The sequence below is a fragment of the Ornithorhynchus anatinus genome, chromosome 4 (assembly GCF_004115215.2).
Source record: "Ornithorhynchus anatinus isolate Pmale09 chromosome 4, mOrnAna1.pri.v4, whole genome shotgun sequence".
NCBI classification, from domain to species: Eukaryota; Metazoa; Chordata; class Mammalia; order Monotremata; family Ornithorhynchidae; genus Ornithorhynchus; species Ornithorhynchus anatinus.
Window position 1 is genome coordinate 129,716,473 of NC_041731.1, and position 19,596 is coordinate 129,736,068.

Genomic DNA, 19,596 nt, shown 5'->3' on the forward strand with positions numbered 1-19,596 from the left:
TTCATTCATTCATTCATTGAGCATTTACTATGTGCAGAGCACTGTACTAAGCACTTGGAACGTAGAAGCAGTGTGGCTCAATGGAAAGAGCACAAGCTTGGGAGTCAGAGGTCATGGGTTCTAATCCCAGCTCCGCCGCTGGTCAGCTGTGTGACCTTGGACCACTTAGCTTCTCTGTGCCTCAGTTACCTCATCTATAAAAATGGGGATGAAGACTGTGAGCCCTACGTGGGACACCCCGATTACCTTGTATCTCCCCCACCGCTTAGAACAGTGCTTGGCACATAGTAAGCGCTTAACAAATACCAACATTATTATTATTATTATTATTATTATTAATACAGCAATAGAGACAGTCCCTGCCCACAACAGGCTATTTCTTTTCCCACAAATTTCTAATATGCAATTATTCTCAAAACACATCAATTTCTTTTCCACAGGACTCTACCTATGAAAGGTGGTCTCAGTACATCAGTTGTGGGATTTCAACGATCCCAACAGACTTTTTTTTTCCTCCAGAACTTTCTGAAGTGGTTTCTGGAATTGCTGGGATTAATTGCCATAGCTGAACCTATTTATGGGTTTAACGAAGTAATTAGTCAAGAATCATGCAGAGGCCACACGTGGTGCGAAGGATTAATGTTCGAGGGGGAATATGAATTGAAGACTCTGCCTCTCTCTCTCCCCTTCCCTGTCAGTGCCCTTGAAGGGATGGGTAGAGAATTCTCTTAATCCGGTTTCAGCGTCCTTAGATTAGGTGCGCGAGGCTTTGTCTAAACCACGGAGTCATGTCCCCTAAACTCATTTCTGCAGCTTCAGAAATCTGGTGATAGGAGTCTTCATCCTTAAATTCATTTAACGGGCTCGTCGAAGAAGAGGGCTGTAGCGTTCGGTGCCCTTCGGGGCCATTATTTACCTTTTGAAGATCAGAGCTGAAGAGCAAAATGAGCCCCAAGGAGCAGAACTGATAAAATTTGTGATCTCGCTGAGCGACTGGCTGTCGACCTTCTATTTCCACAGGCTGATCATTTTTTCCCTTGAGGGGGATCTCCGTCGGATGTCAAGAACCAGTCGATCGTATTTGAGGTTTAGATTTGAATCTTTGCCACTTGGTGTTAATTTTTAATGGGAAGGTTGCTCGCCGAGATTTAATTCACTGACTAAGGGAAGGTGGGTCCAGGTCGGGACTGGACTTGTAACTTCAGAGGATAGGAGCCGGCGCAGAGGCAGGGTTGCTTAGTAGAAAGAGTCTGTCCGTCAGTCATATTTAATGAGCGCTTACTGTGTGCAGACCACTATACTAAGCGCTTGGGAGAGTACAGTCCAACAAAAAGCATATTCCCTGCCCGCAACGAGTTTACAGTCTAGAGGGGGAGAAAGAGGAAAAGACCACAAATCAGGAGATCCCGAGTCTAGTCTCAGCACTGCAACTGGTCTGCTGTGCAACCCCAGGCAAGTCACTTGACCTCTCTGGGCCTCTGTTAATTCTTCCTCAACATGGGGATAGTGTTTGCCTTTCCATGTCTCATCGGGATGCATCGTGGAAAAATTGTAGTCACACAAGTTGACCGTAGTTGTATTTCAGTTGGTAGTAATAACAGCATTATTTTGAACTTAGGGAGGTGAGTTATAAAAGGGGAAGTTGGGAGTGGGAGAATCAGTGATGGGGCAAGGGCTAGGAAAGCTCCTTTGAATGACCGCAGATAACTGCATCAAGTCTTGCAGGTGTCTTCATCATCCTCATCGGTGATATTTATTGAACTCTATGTGCAGAGTAGTGTACTGAAAGCTTGGCAGAGCCCAATACTACAGAGTTGACAGACATACTACCTGCCCACATTGAGGTTACAGCCTAGAGGGGGAGACAGACATATTTATATAAATTCATAAATTTATAATATGTAATTTAAATATATATACACAAATGTTGTGGGGTTTAGGATGGGGAGACCCCTGCATAGTGGATTTAGCCCAGCTCTGGGAGTTAGAAGGACCTGGGTCCTGATCCCGGCTCTGCCACTTGTCTGCTGTGTGACCTTGGGCAAGTCACTTCATTTCTCTATGCCTCAGTTACCTCATCCGTGATCTGCAGGAAGTCAGTTGTATTTATTGAGCCCTTACTGTGTACAGACCACTGTATTAAGCACTCGGGAGAGTACAAGATAACAATATAAATAAAAAAATAAATAAATGATGGTATCTGTTAAGCGCTTACTATGTGCAAAGCACTGTTCTAAGAGCTGGAGAGGATACAAGGTGATTAGGCTATCCCACATGGGGCTCACAGTCTTAATCCCCATTTTACAGATGAGGTAACTGAGGCACAGAGACGTGAAGTGACTTGCCCAAAGTCATCCGGCTGACAGGCGGCTGAGCTGGGATTTGAACCCATGACCTCCGATTCCCAAGCCCGGGCTCTTTCCACTGAGCCATGCTGCTTCTAACACAAACAAGGATTAAGATTCATTCAATCGTATTTATTGAGTGGTCGCTATATGCAGAGCACTGTAAGAAGCGCTTGGGAAGTACAATTCAGCAACAAATAGAGACTATCCCTGCCCACCCCGGGGCTCACAGTCTAGAAGGGGGGAGACAGACATCAAAGCAAGTAAATAGGCCTCAGTAGCATCATTATAAGTGAATAGAATTATAGATATATACAAATCTTTAATAAAAATAAATAGAATTATAATTATAAATATATAATAATAATATTGGTATTGGTTAAGCGCTTACTAAGTGCAGAGCACTGTTCTAAGCGCTGGGGTAGGTACAGGGTAATCAGGTTGTCCCGGGCTCACAGTTAATCCCCATTTTACAGATGAGGTAACTGAGGCCCAGAGAAGTTAAGTGACTTGCCCAGTCACACAGCTGACAAGTAGCAGAGCCTGGAGTCGAACCCATGACCTCTGACTCCGAAGCCCAGGCTCTTTCCCCTGAGCCACGCTGCTTTCCTTACATGTATATACAAGTGCCGTGGGCTAGAGGGGGTACAGCAGAGGGAGCAGGTCGGAGCAATGGGGAGGGGAGGGGGAGCAGAGGAAAAGGGGGGCTCTGTGTGGGAAGACCTCCTGGAGGAGGTGAGCTCTCAGTCTGGCTTTGAAGGGGGGAAGTGTGCTGGTTTGGCAAATTTGAGGAGGGAGGGCATTCCAGGCCAGAGGTAGGATGTGGGCCAGGGGTCAAAGGCGGGACAGGCGAGAATGAGGCCCAGTGAGGAGGTGAACGGCACCAGAGGAGCGGAGTGTTGGGGCTGGGATGGATTGTTTTTACGAGATGTTCTTCCCCTCGACTCTATTCATCGCCATTGTTCTCGTCTGTCCGTCTCCCCCGATTAGACCGTAAACCCGTCAAAGGGCGGGGACCGTCTCTATCTGTTGCCGACTTGTTCATTCCAAGCGCTTAGTACAGTGCTCTGCACATAGTAAGCGCTCAATAGATACTATTGAATGAATGAATGAGAAAGACAGAAGGGAGGTGAGGTAAGAAGGGGCAAGGTGATGGTCAGCTCTGAAGCCAATAGTGAGGGCGACATGCCCAGAGTGTTTCTGTAGAAAGATAATCCGGGCAGCAGAGTGAAGCATAGACCGAAGCGGGGAGAGACAGGAGGTTGGGAGATCAGACTGGAAGCCGATGCCGTCATCCAGTGGGGATAGGATGAGTGATTGTACTAACACGGTGGCGATATGGAAGGAGAGGAAAGGGTGGATCTTGGTGATGTTGGGAAGGTGAGACAGGCAGGTTTTGCTGACGGATTGGATGTGTGGGGTGAATGACAGAGCAGAGTCAAGATTGCGAGCCCCATGTGGGACAGGGACCGTGTCCAACTTGACCATCTTGTATCTACCCCAGAGGGTAGAACAGTGCCTCACACGTAGCGAGCAATTACCCAATACCGTAAAAAAGTGGACTCCAAAATGACTCAATGGTCAACGCTGGCCCAAATTTGAATTCGCCCAAAGGCAAACTTAGAAGCGTTGGTGTCTACCCATTCTCTTGTACTCTCCCAAGTGCTTAGTATAGTGCTCTGGCACACAGTAAACCCTCGGTAAATACCACTGATTGATTGATTGATTAAACTGATTATGGTGGCTTCTCAATCTCGAAATTCAGAAAACTACCATGAGACACTAGGAAAGGAACAGCACCTGACTGATGAATGAATTGTGTGTGTGTGTGTGTTTGTGTGTTGTTGATCTGGTGTCTTCAGATTAGATGTTTAAACATCTCTACTTTCTCTTTGAGGGCAAGGATCATGTCTACTATTACTAACACTAGTATTAATAGTATGACTTAATGCTAGCGTATTGTCCCAAGAGTTTAGTAACAATTAATGGTATTTTTTGAGCACTTACTGGATTATAAGATCATTGTGTGCAAGGAGTGCGTCTGTTATATTGCTGCGCCGTACTCTCCCAAGTGCTTAATACGGTGCCCGGCGCACAGTAAGTGCTCATTAGATATGATTGATTGCTTGATGGCAGAGCACTGTACCGAGCGCTTGGGAAAGTACAGTACAGTGGAGTGGGTAGATACATTCTCTGCCATTAAGGAGAGAAAAGGCAGTGTTTTGCACACAGATATGTGTTGCTGTAGGGTAAGGATCCCATTTACTTGATTGAACTCTCCCAAGAGTTTAATTCAGTGTTCTAAAAAAATAAATATACAACAAATACTTTTGAGTGATTCATTCATTCATTCATTCAATAGTATTTATTGAGCGCTTACTATGTGCAGAGCACTGTACTAAGCACTTGGGATGAACAAGTCGGCAACAGATAGAGACAGTCCCTGCCGTTTGACGGGCTTACGGTCTAATCGGGGGAGACGGACAGACGAGAACAATGGCACTAAACAGCGTCAAGGGGAAGAACATCTCGTAAAAACAATGGCAACTAAATAGAATCAAGGCGATGTACAATTGGACATAGCTTAAAATTTTTTATCATCTCTCACGCCCATTCCCTTTCTGTTAACCCTACATTTTTTTCTACTTTTCCCTTCCTTCCCCTTTAGTTTTTCCCCCTTTTTCCATTTCTTATGATTTGGAAGATCCTAGTATTTGAAGCCACGCTGAATTAAATCCAAATGCATGGTGGTTTTTTTTCAATGAGATGGAAGGCCTATTCATTTCTCATGGATTTCTTTGCAAAATGTGAATTTGAAAATAGAATAGCCACTTTCAAGCTCCCTGTAGTCCATTTTTCTTTCCTTCAGTAATAGCCAGCTCTTCCTGAATGGGCCCAAATGCTGGAGCTCATATGATTTAGTTTCATCTTGAGAAAATTTGCATGAGGTGAGATCCTTGTCTTAATTACCTAAGAAATCCAAGATAGTAGTGTGATCAGATTTGCTGTTCGAAGCAATTTGTACTTGGTGGTTGGAAACAAAGATAATCCTTATTTGAATGGAAATCCCATCCATTGGAGATGGCTGATGGGGTGATTTCTCTCACCCCGCTTTTTTCGCGCCCCCACAAGCTAACCGGGCTCACGGCTGTTCAGTGAACTGGAGGTGCGTCTGATTTTACCACTCTTGGGTTTCCATGGAGACAAATACCATGGATGGGGATTGAGTGGAAGAATATGATGTCCATTAAAATGCCTTGTGGTCATTTGGGTCTCTTCTCTACAACTTCAGGTCAATGGTCTTGGGTCTATTAATGTCATGGGCTAGAATTTGGGGGGCTAGTGTGCTCATTTGCCCATAAGTGATCTGAGGATTTTCCCCTCCTCCTGAACTTTCTTTGGGACATGTAATGAAGATGTCTTTGCAAAGTACAGTTTAATTTGCATGTTGCATAATTTTGGGTTCAGATTTGGAGCATCAGATGGATTTCCAACATGAAACAGGCTTTAGGCCTTGCCACATTCCAATCCCTCCTCAGATCCCACCTCCTTTAACAAGGCTTTTCTGATCAGTTTCCCATCACCAATCAACCATATTTATTGAGCACTTATTTGTGCAGAGGACTGTACTAAGCGTTTGCAAGACAAGAGCCCTCCTTTCCTCTTCTTTTTCTCCCTTTCGCGTTACTCTGACTTCCTCCCTTCATTCATCCACCCCCTCAGCTCCACAGCTGTCTCCCCTTTAAGACTGTAAGCTTGTGATGGGCAGGGAATGTACCTGTCATATTGTTCTATTGTATTCTGTCAAGCACTTAGTACAGTGCTCTGCACAGAGGAAGCACTCAATAAATACGATTGACTGACTGACTGCAGTATAACAGTTGGCAGACACACACCCTGCCCACAGTGAGCTTACAGTCTAGAGGATATGAGTGACATTTTCCCTTCCTCCAACTCTGAGAAGCAGCATCTCATAGTGGATAGAGTACAGGCCTGGGAGTCAGAGGTCTTGGGTTCTAATCCCTGCTCCATCACTTGTCTTCTGTGTGACCTTGGGCAAATCACTTCACTTCTCTCGGCCTCAGTTACCTCATCGTAAAATGGGGATTGAGACCGAGAACCCCACATGGGACAGGGACTGTGTCCAACCTGCTTTGCTTGTATCCACCCCAGCACTTAATACGGTGCCTGGCACAGAGTAAATGTTTAACAAATACCACAGTTATTATTATTGAGCACTTACCACGTGCAGGACACTGTACTAAGCACTTGGGAGAGTACAGTACTACTCTCACGATGATTTATATACACACTCCTGCTTGAACTTGGGTAGCCGCCATTTTTCAAAATAAGCAATGGGAAAGCATCTTTTGGAGCTGGGTTCCTGAGCTTGGCTAGGGTGCTAGATTTCCTCTTTCTGGTAGGACCCCATCGGTTTTGTTTCACACTTCATTATGATGGATTCTGGTCCAGGAGAACAGTGTGGTCTAGTGGAAAGAGCCTGGGCCTGGGAGCCTGGAGATTTGGGGTCTAATGCCAGTTCCCTGATTTACCTGCCATACAGGCTTGGGCAAGTCATTAAACTCTCCTGTCACAATTTCCTCTTCTATAAAATGGGAGTTCAATAATGGGGTTTCAAAATGGCTGATCTCCTACTTGGACTGTGAGCCCCATGTGGGAACAGAACAGTGTCTGACCTGAATATCTTGTACCTACCCTGGCGTTTAGAACAGTGGTTGACACATAGCAGTAGAAAGAGCCGGGCTTGGGAGTCAGAGTTCATGGGTTTGAATCCCGGCTCCGCCACTTACCAGCTGTGTGACTTTGGGCAAGTCACTTAACTTCTCTGTGCCTCAGTTACCTCATCTGTAAAATGGGGAATAAAACTGTGAGCCCCACGAGGGGCAACCTGATTACCTTGTATCCCCCAGCGCTTAGAACAGTGCTTTGCACATAGTAAGTGCTTAACAAATACCACCATTTATTTATTTAACAAATATTATTATCATCATTATTATTACCATGACATTCTGGGGCTTCCAGCACTTAGAACAGTGCTCGGCACATAGTAAGCGCTTAACAAATACCTTCGTTATTATTATTATTATACACGCCACTCTTCCAATAACTCCTGTTCCTATAGGATCAGCCCTTCCAGAGACGGGTGGATGAATTTTGGGGTGATTGGAGGATGCTTCTGATTAGCTAACATGGATCTGTGGGATACACATCTTCACACCAAACCTCAAATTTAAGGGAGAGCTGTGTTTGTGGGACTTTTGGGTTCAGGGTGGGCTCAAAAGAACGAATCAGTGCCTCACAGCAGTGCCAACACAAACATGATTTCCCTCAGGTTCAAAGCCAGCCTCAGAATTATAGTGACTGAGGAGAAATTGCTCATTCTTTTATGGAATCAAGAGCACCATTAATCTCATACGTCTTCTCTTTTAATTCCATAGGTGATTTTGATCCTTACCAAGTATTATCACGCCGATATGGGGAAGGTCCTGGAGAGTTCTCTGTGGAGGTAAGGACTTGAATGCTTTCCATTATTTTATAACCGTGAAGCGGATTTTGCACACCAGATGTCTTCTGAGGCTGAAGGGGATGCAGTGTGCCAATTGTAACTTTGTGTGTTGGGAGTGTGTTCCCCATTTGATGCTTCCTTATCGCCTTTCCCTCACCCGTCTCCCTCCCTTCCGGCCCCTCGCCATGTTCCCCGACTTCTCTCAGTACCAAGAGAGATGGAGCAAAGAAGCAGTTGAAAGAAGATTAGGAGTTTACTCAGTGAGCATAAAGAACAGAGCATCAGACACTCTCACAAGCCGTTGTTGTAGAGAAAGGGGATTTTCATGGTACATTCAGGTCAGTGCACAATTTCTCTCACAATTGTCTCCTGCCTCTGAGCTCCTGTTGTCTCCCAAATGAACCCGTTCTCCTCGGGTTTGAGAACCTTCCCAATTTACCTGAATAGGTCGGCAAACAACGATTGAGTCTTTTTTGTAGGGCTTGGCTTGAATTTAGTTCGGGAGCGTAATGAAACGGTCATCTTCCGGGTCGGTTATGAGATAACGATTCTGCTCTTTTGAACACTCTTTGTGATCGCTTTGGTTTCCAACAAGCGATCTTGCTTTTGTACCTTTTCCCATCCTGTGTGGGTTTTGATTAACTCTGTCCAGGCCTTGGGGAGCTGAGACCTGAATGACTCCTTTTGGCCTTAGTTCCCTGAAAGGAAAAGTCACAGCACTGAAGAAAGACGTCAAAGTAATAATAATAATGATGGCCCTTGTTAAGCTGAAGGTAGATACAAAGTAATCGGGTTGTCCCACACGGGGCTCACAGTCTTAATTCCCATTTTACGGATGAGGTAACTGAGTCACAAAGATGTTAAGTGGCTTGCCCAAATTCTCACAGCGACAAGTGTCGGAGCCGGAATTAGAACCCAAGCCCTGTGACTCCCAAGCCTGTGCTCTTTCCACTAAGCCATGCTGCTTTTCTTAGTAATCATCAGTTGCTCGTTAATCGATTGAATCAATCAGTGGTATTTATTGAGCACTTTCAGTGTTCAGAGCACTGTATTCAGTGCTTGGAGAGTACAGTATAACAGTAAACAGACACTTTCCCTGCCCACAACGAGCTTACAGTCTTGAGTGGGGGAGACAGACATTAATATACGTAAATCAATTATAGATATGTACAAAAGTGCTGTGGGGCTGGGAGAGGAGATGAAAAAGGGAGCAAGTCAGCGTGACGCAGAAGGGAGTGGGAGAAGAGGAAAGGGGGAGTTAGTCTGGGAAGGCCTCTTAGAGGAGATGGACCTTCAGTAAGGCTTTGAAGCGGGGGATAGTGATTGTTGGGTCCCCCCTTCTAGACTGTGAGCCCGTTGTTGGGTCGGGATCGTTTCCATTTGTTGCTGAATTGAACTTCCCAAGTGCTTAGTACAGTGCTCTGCACACAGTAAGCGCTCAATAAATACAATTGAATGAATGATTTTGAGGAGGGAGGGCGTTCCAGGTCAGAGGCAGGACATGGACGAGGGGTCGGCGGCGAGATGGACGAGATTGAGGCACATTGAGAAGGCAGTGGTATTTTCTGAGCACTTACTGTGTGTAGAGAACTGTACTAAGAGTTTGGCGGAGAAAATATAACAGAATTGGTAGACATGCGAGTTTACAGTCTAGAGGGGGAGAAGGACATTAAAATTGCTGATGGATGTGGACGTAAGTGATGTGGAACTGACGGTGGGGACTGTAAACTCGTTTTGGGCAGGGACTATGCCTGTTGATTATGCTATTGTCCTCTCCCAAGTGCTTAGTAAAGTGTTCTGCACCCAGTAAGTGCTCAGTAAGTACCACAGATTGACTGTTTGGGATCAGTGGTCTGTCTAAAGAGCTCTTTTCGGTTACTTTATAAACTCCAGTTTTCCTCAACTCATCGTGTTCCTCGCTCCACTTATAAAACCCTTTAGTCAGTCGTCTGAAGTCCAGACTGTCAGGTTTAGAGGGAAGTTGGGAAATTAATCTTTTTGACACAATAAGGGTATCACGTCCGTGGAATACCAAATAGATTTCACAACATAATCACCCTGTCTTGCAGGAGATGTGTGCTAACTATGGTGATTAAAAGTACATTTATTGAAAATGCACTAAGCGTCTCTGACAATTTACCTGTTTAACCTCAATTAGGGTTTTTTTTAATAGCACTTTTGGTATTTACATAATACACCTACCCTCTCAATTTAAGGTAAATGAATTTTTAATTGGTCTTCGTTTAAGAGTCTGCCTGACAACATCGTATCAGCCTCAGCCAGATCCTGATTTTCTTCACTCTCTTGACATCACTTCTGCAAATCGAACTTCCTTTGAAGTCGGCTGGGGAAAGGGGAAAACAAAATTGCTTCAACTTAAAACTCCCAGAGTGGCGTAATTTATTCCAAACTTTACACAGTCATGATAATGATAATTGTGATATTCGTTCAGCCCTTACTATGTGTCAAGCACTGTGCTAAGGGCTGGGATCGGTACAAAATAATCAGGTCGGACACAGTCCCTATCCTAGATGGGGCTCGCAGTCAAAGAGGAGAAATTGAATCCCCATTTTACAGATGAGAAAATGAAGACAGCGAGACGTTGAGTGACTAGCCCAAGGTCATACAGCAGGAAAGTGGCAGAGGCAAGATTAGAGCCTTGATCTTCTGACTCCCAGGCCCGGGCTCTTTCCACTAGGTCACGCTGCTTCTTCATATTGAGATCGCTGCCATCACCCAATACTGAAGTCTTGGACTCCTCTCATATTCATTCATTCATTCAATCATATTTATTGAGCGCCTACTGTGCGCAGAGCACCGTACGAAGCACTTGGAAAGTACAATACAGAAATAAGGAGAGACAATCCCTGTCCACACCAGGCTTACAGTCTAGAAGGGGGAAGATGGACATCAAAACAAGTCAATAGGCATCGATAAATAGAATTATAGATGTGTACACCTCAAAACAAGTAAACAGGCATCAATAGAAATAAATAGAAGTATAGAGATATACACCTCGCAACAAGTAAACAGGCACCAATAGAAATAAATAGAATTATAGATATATACATATAGACATAAATGCTGTGGGGCAGGGTTGGGGGGAAGTGCAAAGGGAGCAAGTCGAGGTGACGGGGGAAGGGAGGGAGAGCTGAGGAAAAGGGGGCTTAGTCTGGGAAGGCCGCTTGGAAGAGGTGTGCCTTCGGTAGGGCTTTGAAGGGGGGAAGAGTGATCGTTTGGCGGTTGTGAGGACGGAGGGCGTTCCAGGCCAGAGGTGGGATGTGGGCCGGGCATCGACGGTGGAACGGGCGAGTGGAAGTCACAGTGAGAAGGTTAGCGGCACCAGAGGAGCAGAGTGTGCGGGCTGGGCTGGATAAGGAGAAAAGAAAGGTGAGGTGAAAAGGGGCAAGGTCAGGGAGAGTTTTAAAACCAATAGTGAGGAGTCCTGAAGGTAGGAGGAGATGCGAGCCTGGAGGGAGGGAGAGTGAACAGGGCAGGAGATATAGATTTGGGTATCATCCGCAAAGAAGTGATCATATAATGATCATATAAATGTTGTTTACCGGTTCTAATCCTGGCTTTGCCACATGTCCGCTGTGTGACCTTGGGCAAGTCTCAGCGTGGCTCGGTGGAAAGAACCTGGGCTTCGGAGTCATAGGTCATGGGTTCGACTCCCGGCTCTGCCGCTTGTCAGCTGTGTGACCGTGGGCAAGTCACTTCACTTCTCTGTGCCTCAGTTACCTCATCTGGAAAATGGGGATTAACTGTGAGCCTCACGTGGGACGACCTGATTACCCTGTATCTCCCAGCGCTTAGAACAGTGCTCTGCACATAGTAAGCGCTTAACAAATACCGACATTATTATTATTATTATGAACGTCACTGGGCCTCAGTTACCACCTATGTAAAATGGGGAATCAGATTTTGAGCCCCATGTGGGACAGGGATTGTGTCCCACATGATTTGCTCGCATCCACCCAAGTGCTTAGTACAGTCCCTAGCACACAATCAGTGCTTAAGACACACCACACTTATTATTATAATAATTATGGCACTTCTTAAGCACTTACTTACCTGATTAAGTTGTATGTACCCCGGCACTTAGAACAGTGCTTTGTACATGGTAAGTGCTTAATGAGCACCCTAATTATGATGATGACGATGATGATTATTACTAGGGGTGTGTCCTGAAGTCTTATCGATCTTCAGCATCAGTGAGGAAGTTCAGGAGTCAGTTCAGAAAGATTCTAGGTTCATCCACCCCAGCGCTTAGTACAGTGCCTGGCACACAATAAGTGCTTAAGAAGTGCCACAGTTATTATAATAATAAGTGTGGTGTGTCTTGAGCACTTACTGTGTGCTAGGGACTGTACTAAGCACTTGGGTGGATGCGAGCAAATCAAGTGGGACACAGTCCCTGTCCCACATGGGGCTCAAAATCTGATTCCCCATTTTACATAGGTGGTAACTGAGGCGCAGGGAAGTGACGTGACTCGTCGGGCAAAGCAGAGGGGCCTAGTGGATAGAGCACAGCCTGGGAGTCTGAAGGACCTGGATTCTAATCCTGGCTTTGCCACTTGCCTGCTGTGTGACTTTGGGCAAGTCCCTTAACTACTCTGGGCCTCAGTTCCCTCATCTGGAAATTGGAGATAAAGACTGTGAGTCCCTTGTGGGCCAGGGACTGTGTCCAACCTGATTTACTTATATTCCTTTCCAGCACTTAGTATAGTGCCTGGCACATAATGAAGGCTTAACAAATACCATAATTAATAATGATAACAATAATAATGTTGGTATTTGTAAAGCGCTTACTATGTGCCGAGCACTGTTCTAAGCGCTGGGGGAGATACAGGGTCATCAGGTGGTCCCACGTGAGGCTCATAGTCTTCACCCCCATTTTACAGATGAGGTCACTGAGGCACAGAGAAGTTAAGTGACTTGCCTAAGGTCACACAGCTGGCAAGTGGCAGAGCTGAGTTTCGAACCCATGACCTCTGACTCCGAAGCCCGTGCTCTTTCCACTGAGCCACGCTGCTTCTCATTCCTCCCCAGTGCTGAGTACAGTGCCTGGCATATAGCAGCGTGGCTTAGTGGAAAGAGCCCGGGCTTGGTTGTCGGAGGTCATGGGTTCTAATCCCGTCTCTGCTACGTGTCAGCTGTGTGACTTTGGGTAAATTACTTAACTTCTCTGTGCCTCAGTTACCTTATCTGTAAAATGGGGGTGACGACTGTGAGCCCCATGTGGGATGACCTGATTACCCCAGAGTTTAGAACAGTGCTTGGCACATAGTAAACGCTTAACAAATGCCATTATTATTACGATTATTGTTGTTATTAAAGGATTAGCAAATACCATAATTATTATTAACATCTGCTTGTATTCCTCCCCAGTGCTGAGTACAGTGCCTGGCACATAGTAAAGGCTTAACAAATACCAAAATTATTATTAGTATTTGCTTGTGTTCCTCCCCAGTGCTTAGAACAGTGCCTGGTCCATAGTAAGCTCTTAACAAATACCGTAATAATTATCATTCATTCGGTCGTATTTATTGAGCGCTTACTGTGTGCAGAGCACTGTACTAAGTGCTCAGTATCAATATTATTAATAAATAAGGTCGATTAACCTGTGCCTGAATTCTTCCTAAATCGGGCGATGGGATGATTAAATGAGGCGGCCTCTGGGCGTGAGTCTGTGCCGGAAAAGTGCAGGGTGAGTGAGTTCGATACGGTGCCCACACAATATTTTGCAGAAATCGAATCTTAGGTCTGGCTGGATCGTTTAGAGCCCTCGGTAATGCCGACCTTAGCTGAATGAGGCTCACACCTGTAACTGCGGTTATAAAACCATTAGGGCTTTATAAGCTTGGCTGCTTATGGTCGGATACATCTGTCTGCTAAGGTGGAGAGTGAAATGGAAATTTTGAGGCCCCAGAACGCTATGTGGATCTGTGACAAACCCAGTGGATTTGGGGCCCACAAGCAATGGCTGGATTCTAATGAGATAGCAATACCTCCATCTAATTAATGGCAGCTAAAGAGCTACATTTCACGAGAAAGTGGGTCCCTTTATCGCCGGCGGGAAAAATATGCCCGTCTGGGATTCTTGGGGTCACCTTGGCCCCCAAATCGGTCCCCTGGAATCGCTTAATGGAAAACGCGTCCGGTTCATTTGGATCGACGTGCCGGCTTTGGAGAGAAAACACTCTGAGAAGGGTGAAGAGACGGAGTGTTCGAAGAGGACTATAAATCCGAGCTCCTTAAAACACTTGAGCTTCGGGTTTCTATTCATTCTATCGTAACACCTGGCGTCTACGTTCTGTGGAAATAACAGAGAGGAAACCGCTTAGATTAACGACCCTTAGCTTGAAGCGTTTAGAAGGGAGAGAGCCGGGATGATAGAGCTCCTAGACACTGCTGGATTTTTTTTGTGTGTGTGTTTTTTGCGTTGTTCTTTTTAACATGGAGTACTACTTCTGCCTTGACCGTTCTCAAAGGCTAATCCTCTCACGGCAGAATTTGCTCTTCTCGTGTGGAACTGGCAGAGATCCTCCGTTGCTGAATGGAATGTGGAATCTATAAAAAGATTTGATTCCGCCAATACTCGAATTACTCGATAAGAAGCCATAGAAATGAGTTAAGATTTACTCTAAAACTAATAATGATAATGAGAGTGATAATAATGATCATATTAAGCACTTAATATGTGCCAGACACTGTACTAAGCGCTTGGATGGATACAAGCATATCGGATTGGACACAGTCCCTGTCTCACGTGGGGGTTCACAGTCTCGATCCCCATTTTCCAGATGAGGTCACTGAGGCCCAGAGAAGTGAAGTGACTTGCCCAAGATCACACGGCAGATACGTGACAGTGTCAGGATTAGAATCCATGACCTTCTGACTTCCAGATCTGTGCTCTGTCCACTACACCATGCTGCTTCCTAACCACTATGTCATGCTGCTTCTCAGTGGGCACTGCAATTGGCTGATACTCCTTCTACGTCTTGAGTTTTAGAAAGTGATAAATGTGGTATTTATGGGAAGAAACGTGGCCGAGTGGAAAGAGCGCGGGCCTGCGAGTCAGAAGACCTGGTTCTAATCTCGGCTCTGCCGGTCACCTGCTGGGTGACCGTGGGTGAGTCGCTTAACTTCTCTGTGCTTCCGTTTCCTCGTATATAAATCGGGAATTAAATACCTGTTCTCTCTCCTACATAGACTGTGAGCCATGTGGGGTAGGGATTGTGTGATCTTCACACGCCTCAATTATCCCGGGGTTGAGTACGGTGGTTGACACATAGTAAGCCCTTAAAAATATCATAATTACTGTAATCATTAATAATATACTACAATTAATGAAACAATAGCATATCGATAATATAATAATAATAGTGGTAATAGCGTTATTTTGTGTTTTCCATGATGTTGATGGTAATAATAGTGGTCGCAATGTGGCTAGCACTGGAGTAGAGTTGAGTTTATCAGATCAGACACAGGACTCAGTCTAAAATATTTAACGCATGATGAAACTGAAGACAGAGAAGCTGAGTGACTTGCCCAGGGTCATAGAGCTCCCAAGCGGTGAAGCCAAGACTAGAATCCACGTCTTCTGGACTCCAGCCCTGCAAAATTTCTATTATCAATCAATCATATTGAGTCCATACTGTGGGCAGAGCACTGTACTCAGCTCTTTGGTAAGTAATAATAATCTCGGTATTTGTTAAGCATTTACTGTGTGCAGAGCACTGTTCTAAGCGCTGGGGGAGATACAGGGTAGTCAGGTTGTCCCATGTGAGGCTCACAGTCTTCATCCCCATTTTACAGATGAGGGAACTGAGGCACAGAGAAGTTAAGTGACTTGCCCACAGTCACGCAGCTGACAAGTGGCAGAGCTGGGATTCGAACCCATGACCTCTGACTCCCAAGCCCGGGCTCTTTCCACTAAGCCATGCTGCTTCTCAATATAGTACCATATAAAGTACAGTATAGTACAGTATAGCAGAGTTAGTAGAAACGATCCTTGTCCGCAGTGAATTTACAGTCTAGAGGAAACTACGGTATCTTTAGACTACCTTTCTGTTCCTCCTCTGAGGTTGTGATGCTTCACGACTGATATAAATTTTTAAGGTAAAATTCCTCTTTAGAATGAAAATAATTCTTGTGTATTCAGAGATGTCCAGGCAGGAGAAAGTTCAAAAGCTGATGTACATAAAAATATGTACCCTCAGTTACAAACTGACCACAGTTTTGGATTGTGGATCTTCTCATATGCTTCCTAGAAATAGTGTCTTCTAACTCTAATCTACTCTTTGAAGCACTCAGTACAGTGCCTAGCTCAGTAGGGGCTCAATAAATACTACTGATATAGTGGATAGAGCATAGGCCTGGGAGTCAGAAGGACAAGTCTCATGTGTGAGCTTGGGCAAGTCATTTCACTTCTCTGGGCCTCAGTTCCCTCATCTGGAAAATGGAGATTAAGACCGTGATCTCCACGTGGGAGAGGGACTGTGTCCAACCCTGTTTGCTTGTTTCCATCCCAGTACTTTCCAATTGGAATTTATACTTTCCAAGTGCTTAGTACAGTGCTCTTCGGCACACAGTAAGCGCTCAATAAATACGATTGAATGAATGAATGAATGAATGAAGCAATTAAATGCCATAATTATTATTATTATTCTGCATTTGCTGCTGGATGAAACATTATTCGTATGTGGAGCAATATTTAATTTCCTGCTATAGCTATTTAATGATGATGGTATTTTTTTAAGCACTTACTATGTGCAAAGCACCGTTCTAAGTGCTGGTGTAGATACAAAGTCGTCAGGTTGTCCCACGTGGGGCTCACAGTCTTAATCCCTATTTTATAGATGAGGTCACTGAGGCACAGAGAAGTGAAGTGACTTGCCTAAGATCACACAGCTGATAAGCGGTGGAGCCGGGATTGGAACCCGTGACCTCTGACTCCCAAGCCCATGCTCTTTCCACTAAACCACGCTGCTTCTCTATTCAGAGGATAGCATATATTTCCCAAACATATTTATTCAGGTTTGAGATCCCTAGAGTGAGGATTACAATGATAATTGGGCTATTTGCTAAGCACTTACTGTGTGCTGAGCACTGTATTAAATGCTGGGGTAAAGCCAGTAGACCCAGGTCACGGTTCTTGTCCCACATGGGACTCACACATTTTACCCTCAGTTTATAGTGCTCTGAACAAAATAAGTGCCCAGTATGATGATTTCATAGATGAGGAAATTGAAGCATCGGCTTGGGAGTCAGAGGTCATGGGTTCGAATTCTGACTCTGCCACTTGTCAGCTGTGTGACTGTGGGCAAGTCACTTCACTTCTCTGGGCCTCAGTTACCCCATCTGTAAAATGGGGATGAAGATTGTGAGCCTCACGCGGGACAACCTGATCACCCTGTATCTGCCCCAGCGCTTAGAACGGTGCTCTGCACATAGTAAGTGCTTAACAAATACCAACATTATTATTATTATAGAAAAGAATTAACTCACCCAACATTACCGAGCAGGTCTGGGGCAGACCTGGATTAGAACGCAGGTTCTCTGATTCCCATGCCTGTGCTCTCTCTCCACCGAGACCTAAAACACTGTGCTATTGTACATTCACAGTGAAATTAAAATGAGATTTCATTATGTTTATTCCAGCAGTTTGTCCAAAAAATATTTATTCTAGGCATATTGATAAGGAATACATTATGCATAAGGAGACCCCCTGTCATTCAAGGTAGGAACCAGTTTCTGTTTACTTGCACAAACCAGGATCAAAGTAAGAGGGAGCAAATATTATTTTTACTCTAAAGCGATATTTGTTTGCTGGGTTTTTCACACAAGCGTTGAACATATAGCTACTTGGGGTTTCTTATTGAATACCAGATTAGATGCGCATTTTCTCCTTATTCCTCACCAGTTTCTGGAAGCTAGGAGATGAGTGACAATCATGATTACCCCCATGTGGGAGTCCTGAGATCTAGAGAGATTAAATGAATTGCTTAAGGTCACAGGAGGAATTGAGCAGAGATGGTGATAGAATTCTCCAACATGGGAAAGGGATCTGAATTTTAACCACGTCTGTGCATTAAAACAACTCACTAATGAGCGAATCACATTTATAGGAGAATCTGTGAAACTATTTTGGCCTTCAGGTTTCTCTTCCAAGTGAAGCCTTCCTTCACTTCAGCCCACATTCATTCATTCATTCAATAGTATTTATTGAGCGCTTACTCTGTGCAGAGCACTGTACTAAGCGCTTGGAATGGACAAATCGGCAACAGATAGAGACGGTCCCTGCCCTTTGATGGGCTTACGGTCTAATCGGGGGAGACGGGCAGACAAGAACGATGGCAATAAATAGAGTCAAGGGGAAGAACATCTCATAAAAACCGATGGCAAATAAATAGAATCAGGGTGATGTACATCTCATTAAACAAAACAAATCGGGTGATGAAGCTATAGACAGTTGAGCGGACGGGTACGGTGCTGAGGGGGTGGGACGGGAGAGGGGGAGGAGCAGAGGGAAAGGGGGGAGAAGAGGGTTTAGCTGCGGAGAGGTGAAGTGGAGGGGGCAGGGGGAGCCCAAATAACGTGCCTTAGTCCTTTCAAGCCAACCTACTCACTGTGCCTCACTTAACCTCATCTGTTAAATGGGGATTAAGACTGTGAGCCCCATGTGGGACAGGGACTGTGTTCAACCTGATTAGTTTGTGTCTACCCCAGCCCTTAGAACAGTGTTTTGCACATAGTAAGCACTTAACAAATATCATTTTTTTTAAAACAAGTATTTTTTTTTTAATCTGCCCCAGTTGCTTTAGTAAAAATGAGCTACCTTGGGTTTTGTGGTGCTGCAGAACTACGCTTAAGAAGGCATGCTCTATGTCTGTGTTTTCACTGAATCATATCTGCACCCTTCCACACAGACTTTTACAGTTTCCCATCCTAGTCTTAGCTTCCTGATGTCATTTTGCCATAGCTGTGCTCATAAATCCATCACTCCTCCATCCCCCATGGCCTCTGTTTCTCTCTCATCCCAGCGGAAACTGTTTCTTTATTTCTTCCCGCGTGGACAGAACACATCAATTGCAGCATCTTAAAGCTGTGAAACCTCAAATCCTTTTTGAGCGGTATTTGTTAGTACATACTATGTGCCAGGCAGCGTTCTAAGCGCTGGGACCGATGCAAGCTAATCAGGTTGGACACGGTCCCTGTCCCACGTGGGGCTCACGGTCTTAATCCCCATTTTATGGACGAGGTAACTGAGGCACAGAGAAGTGAAGTGATTTGCCCCAGATCACACAGCAGGCAAGCGGTGGAGCTGGGATTAGATCCAGCTGACTCCCAGGCCTGTGCTATATCCACTGAGTCACGCTGTTTTTCAAGCTCTTAAAGTCTTTTAAAGCACTTTAGGTCAGAGTGGAGCAGTGGTGTTGGGACCCTTCCTTTACCCTGTGAGATACTTAATGATTATGCTATTTACTGAGTGTTTACTATGTTCCAAGTGCTGTACTGAACACTGAGGTATATGCAAGATAATCAAGTTGAACACAACCCTTTTTCTCTGTGGGACTCACAGTCTAAGCAGTTGGGAAAACACCGCTTCACAGCTGAGGAAACTGAGTCCCAGAGAGGTTAGGCAGCATGGCGTCATGGCTAGAGCCCAGGCCTGGGAGGCAGAAGGTCATGGGTTCTAATCCCGGCTCCGCTACCTGT

The 19,596-nt window shown here is 45.1% G+C and overlaps 1 protein-coding gene across 2 annotated transcripts in view; it reads left to right on the forward strand.

Annotated features, from left to right (window-relative positions):
* Positions 1–19,596, forward strand: part of SORCS2 (sortilin related VPS10 domain containing receptor 2) — a 1,085,532-nt gene that overhangs the window by 300,368 nt on the left and 765,568 nt on the right. For both annotated transcript variants that reach the window (XM_029063664.2, XM_029063665.2), the window contains exon 2: positions 7,805–7,872. In XM_029063664.2, coding sequence (XP_028919497.1) covers positions 7,805–7,872 — 68 coding nt within the window. The remainder of the gene's footprint in view (positions 1–7,804; positions 7,873–19,596) is intronic.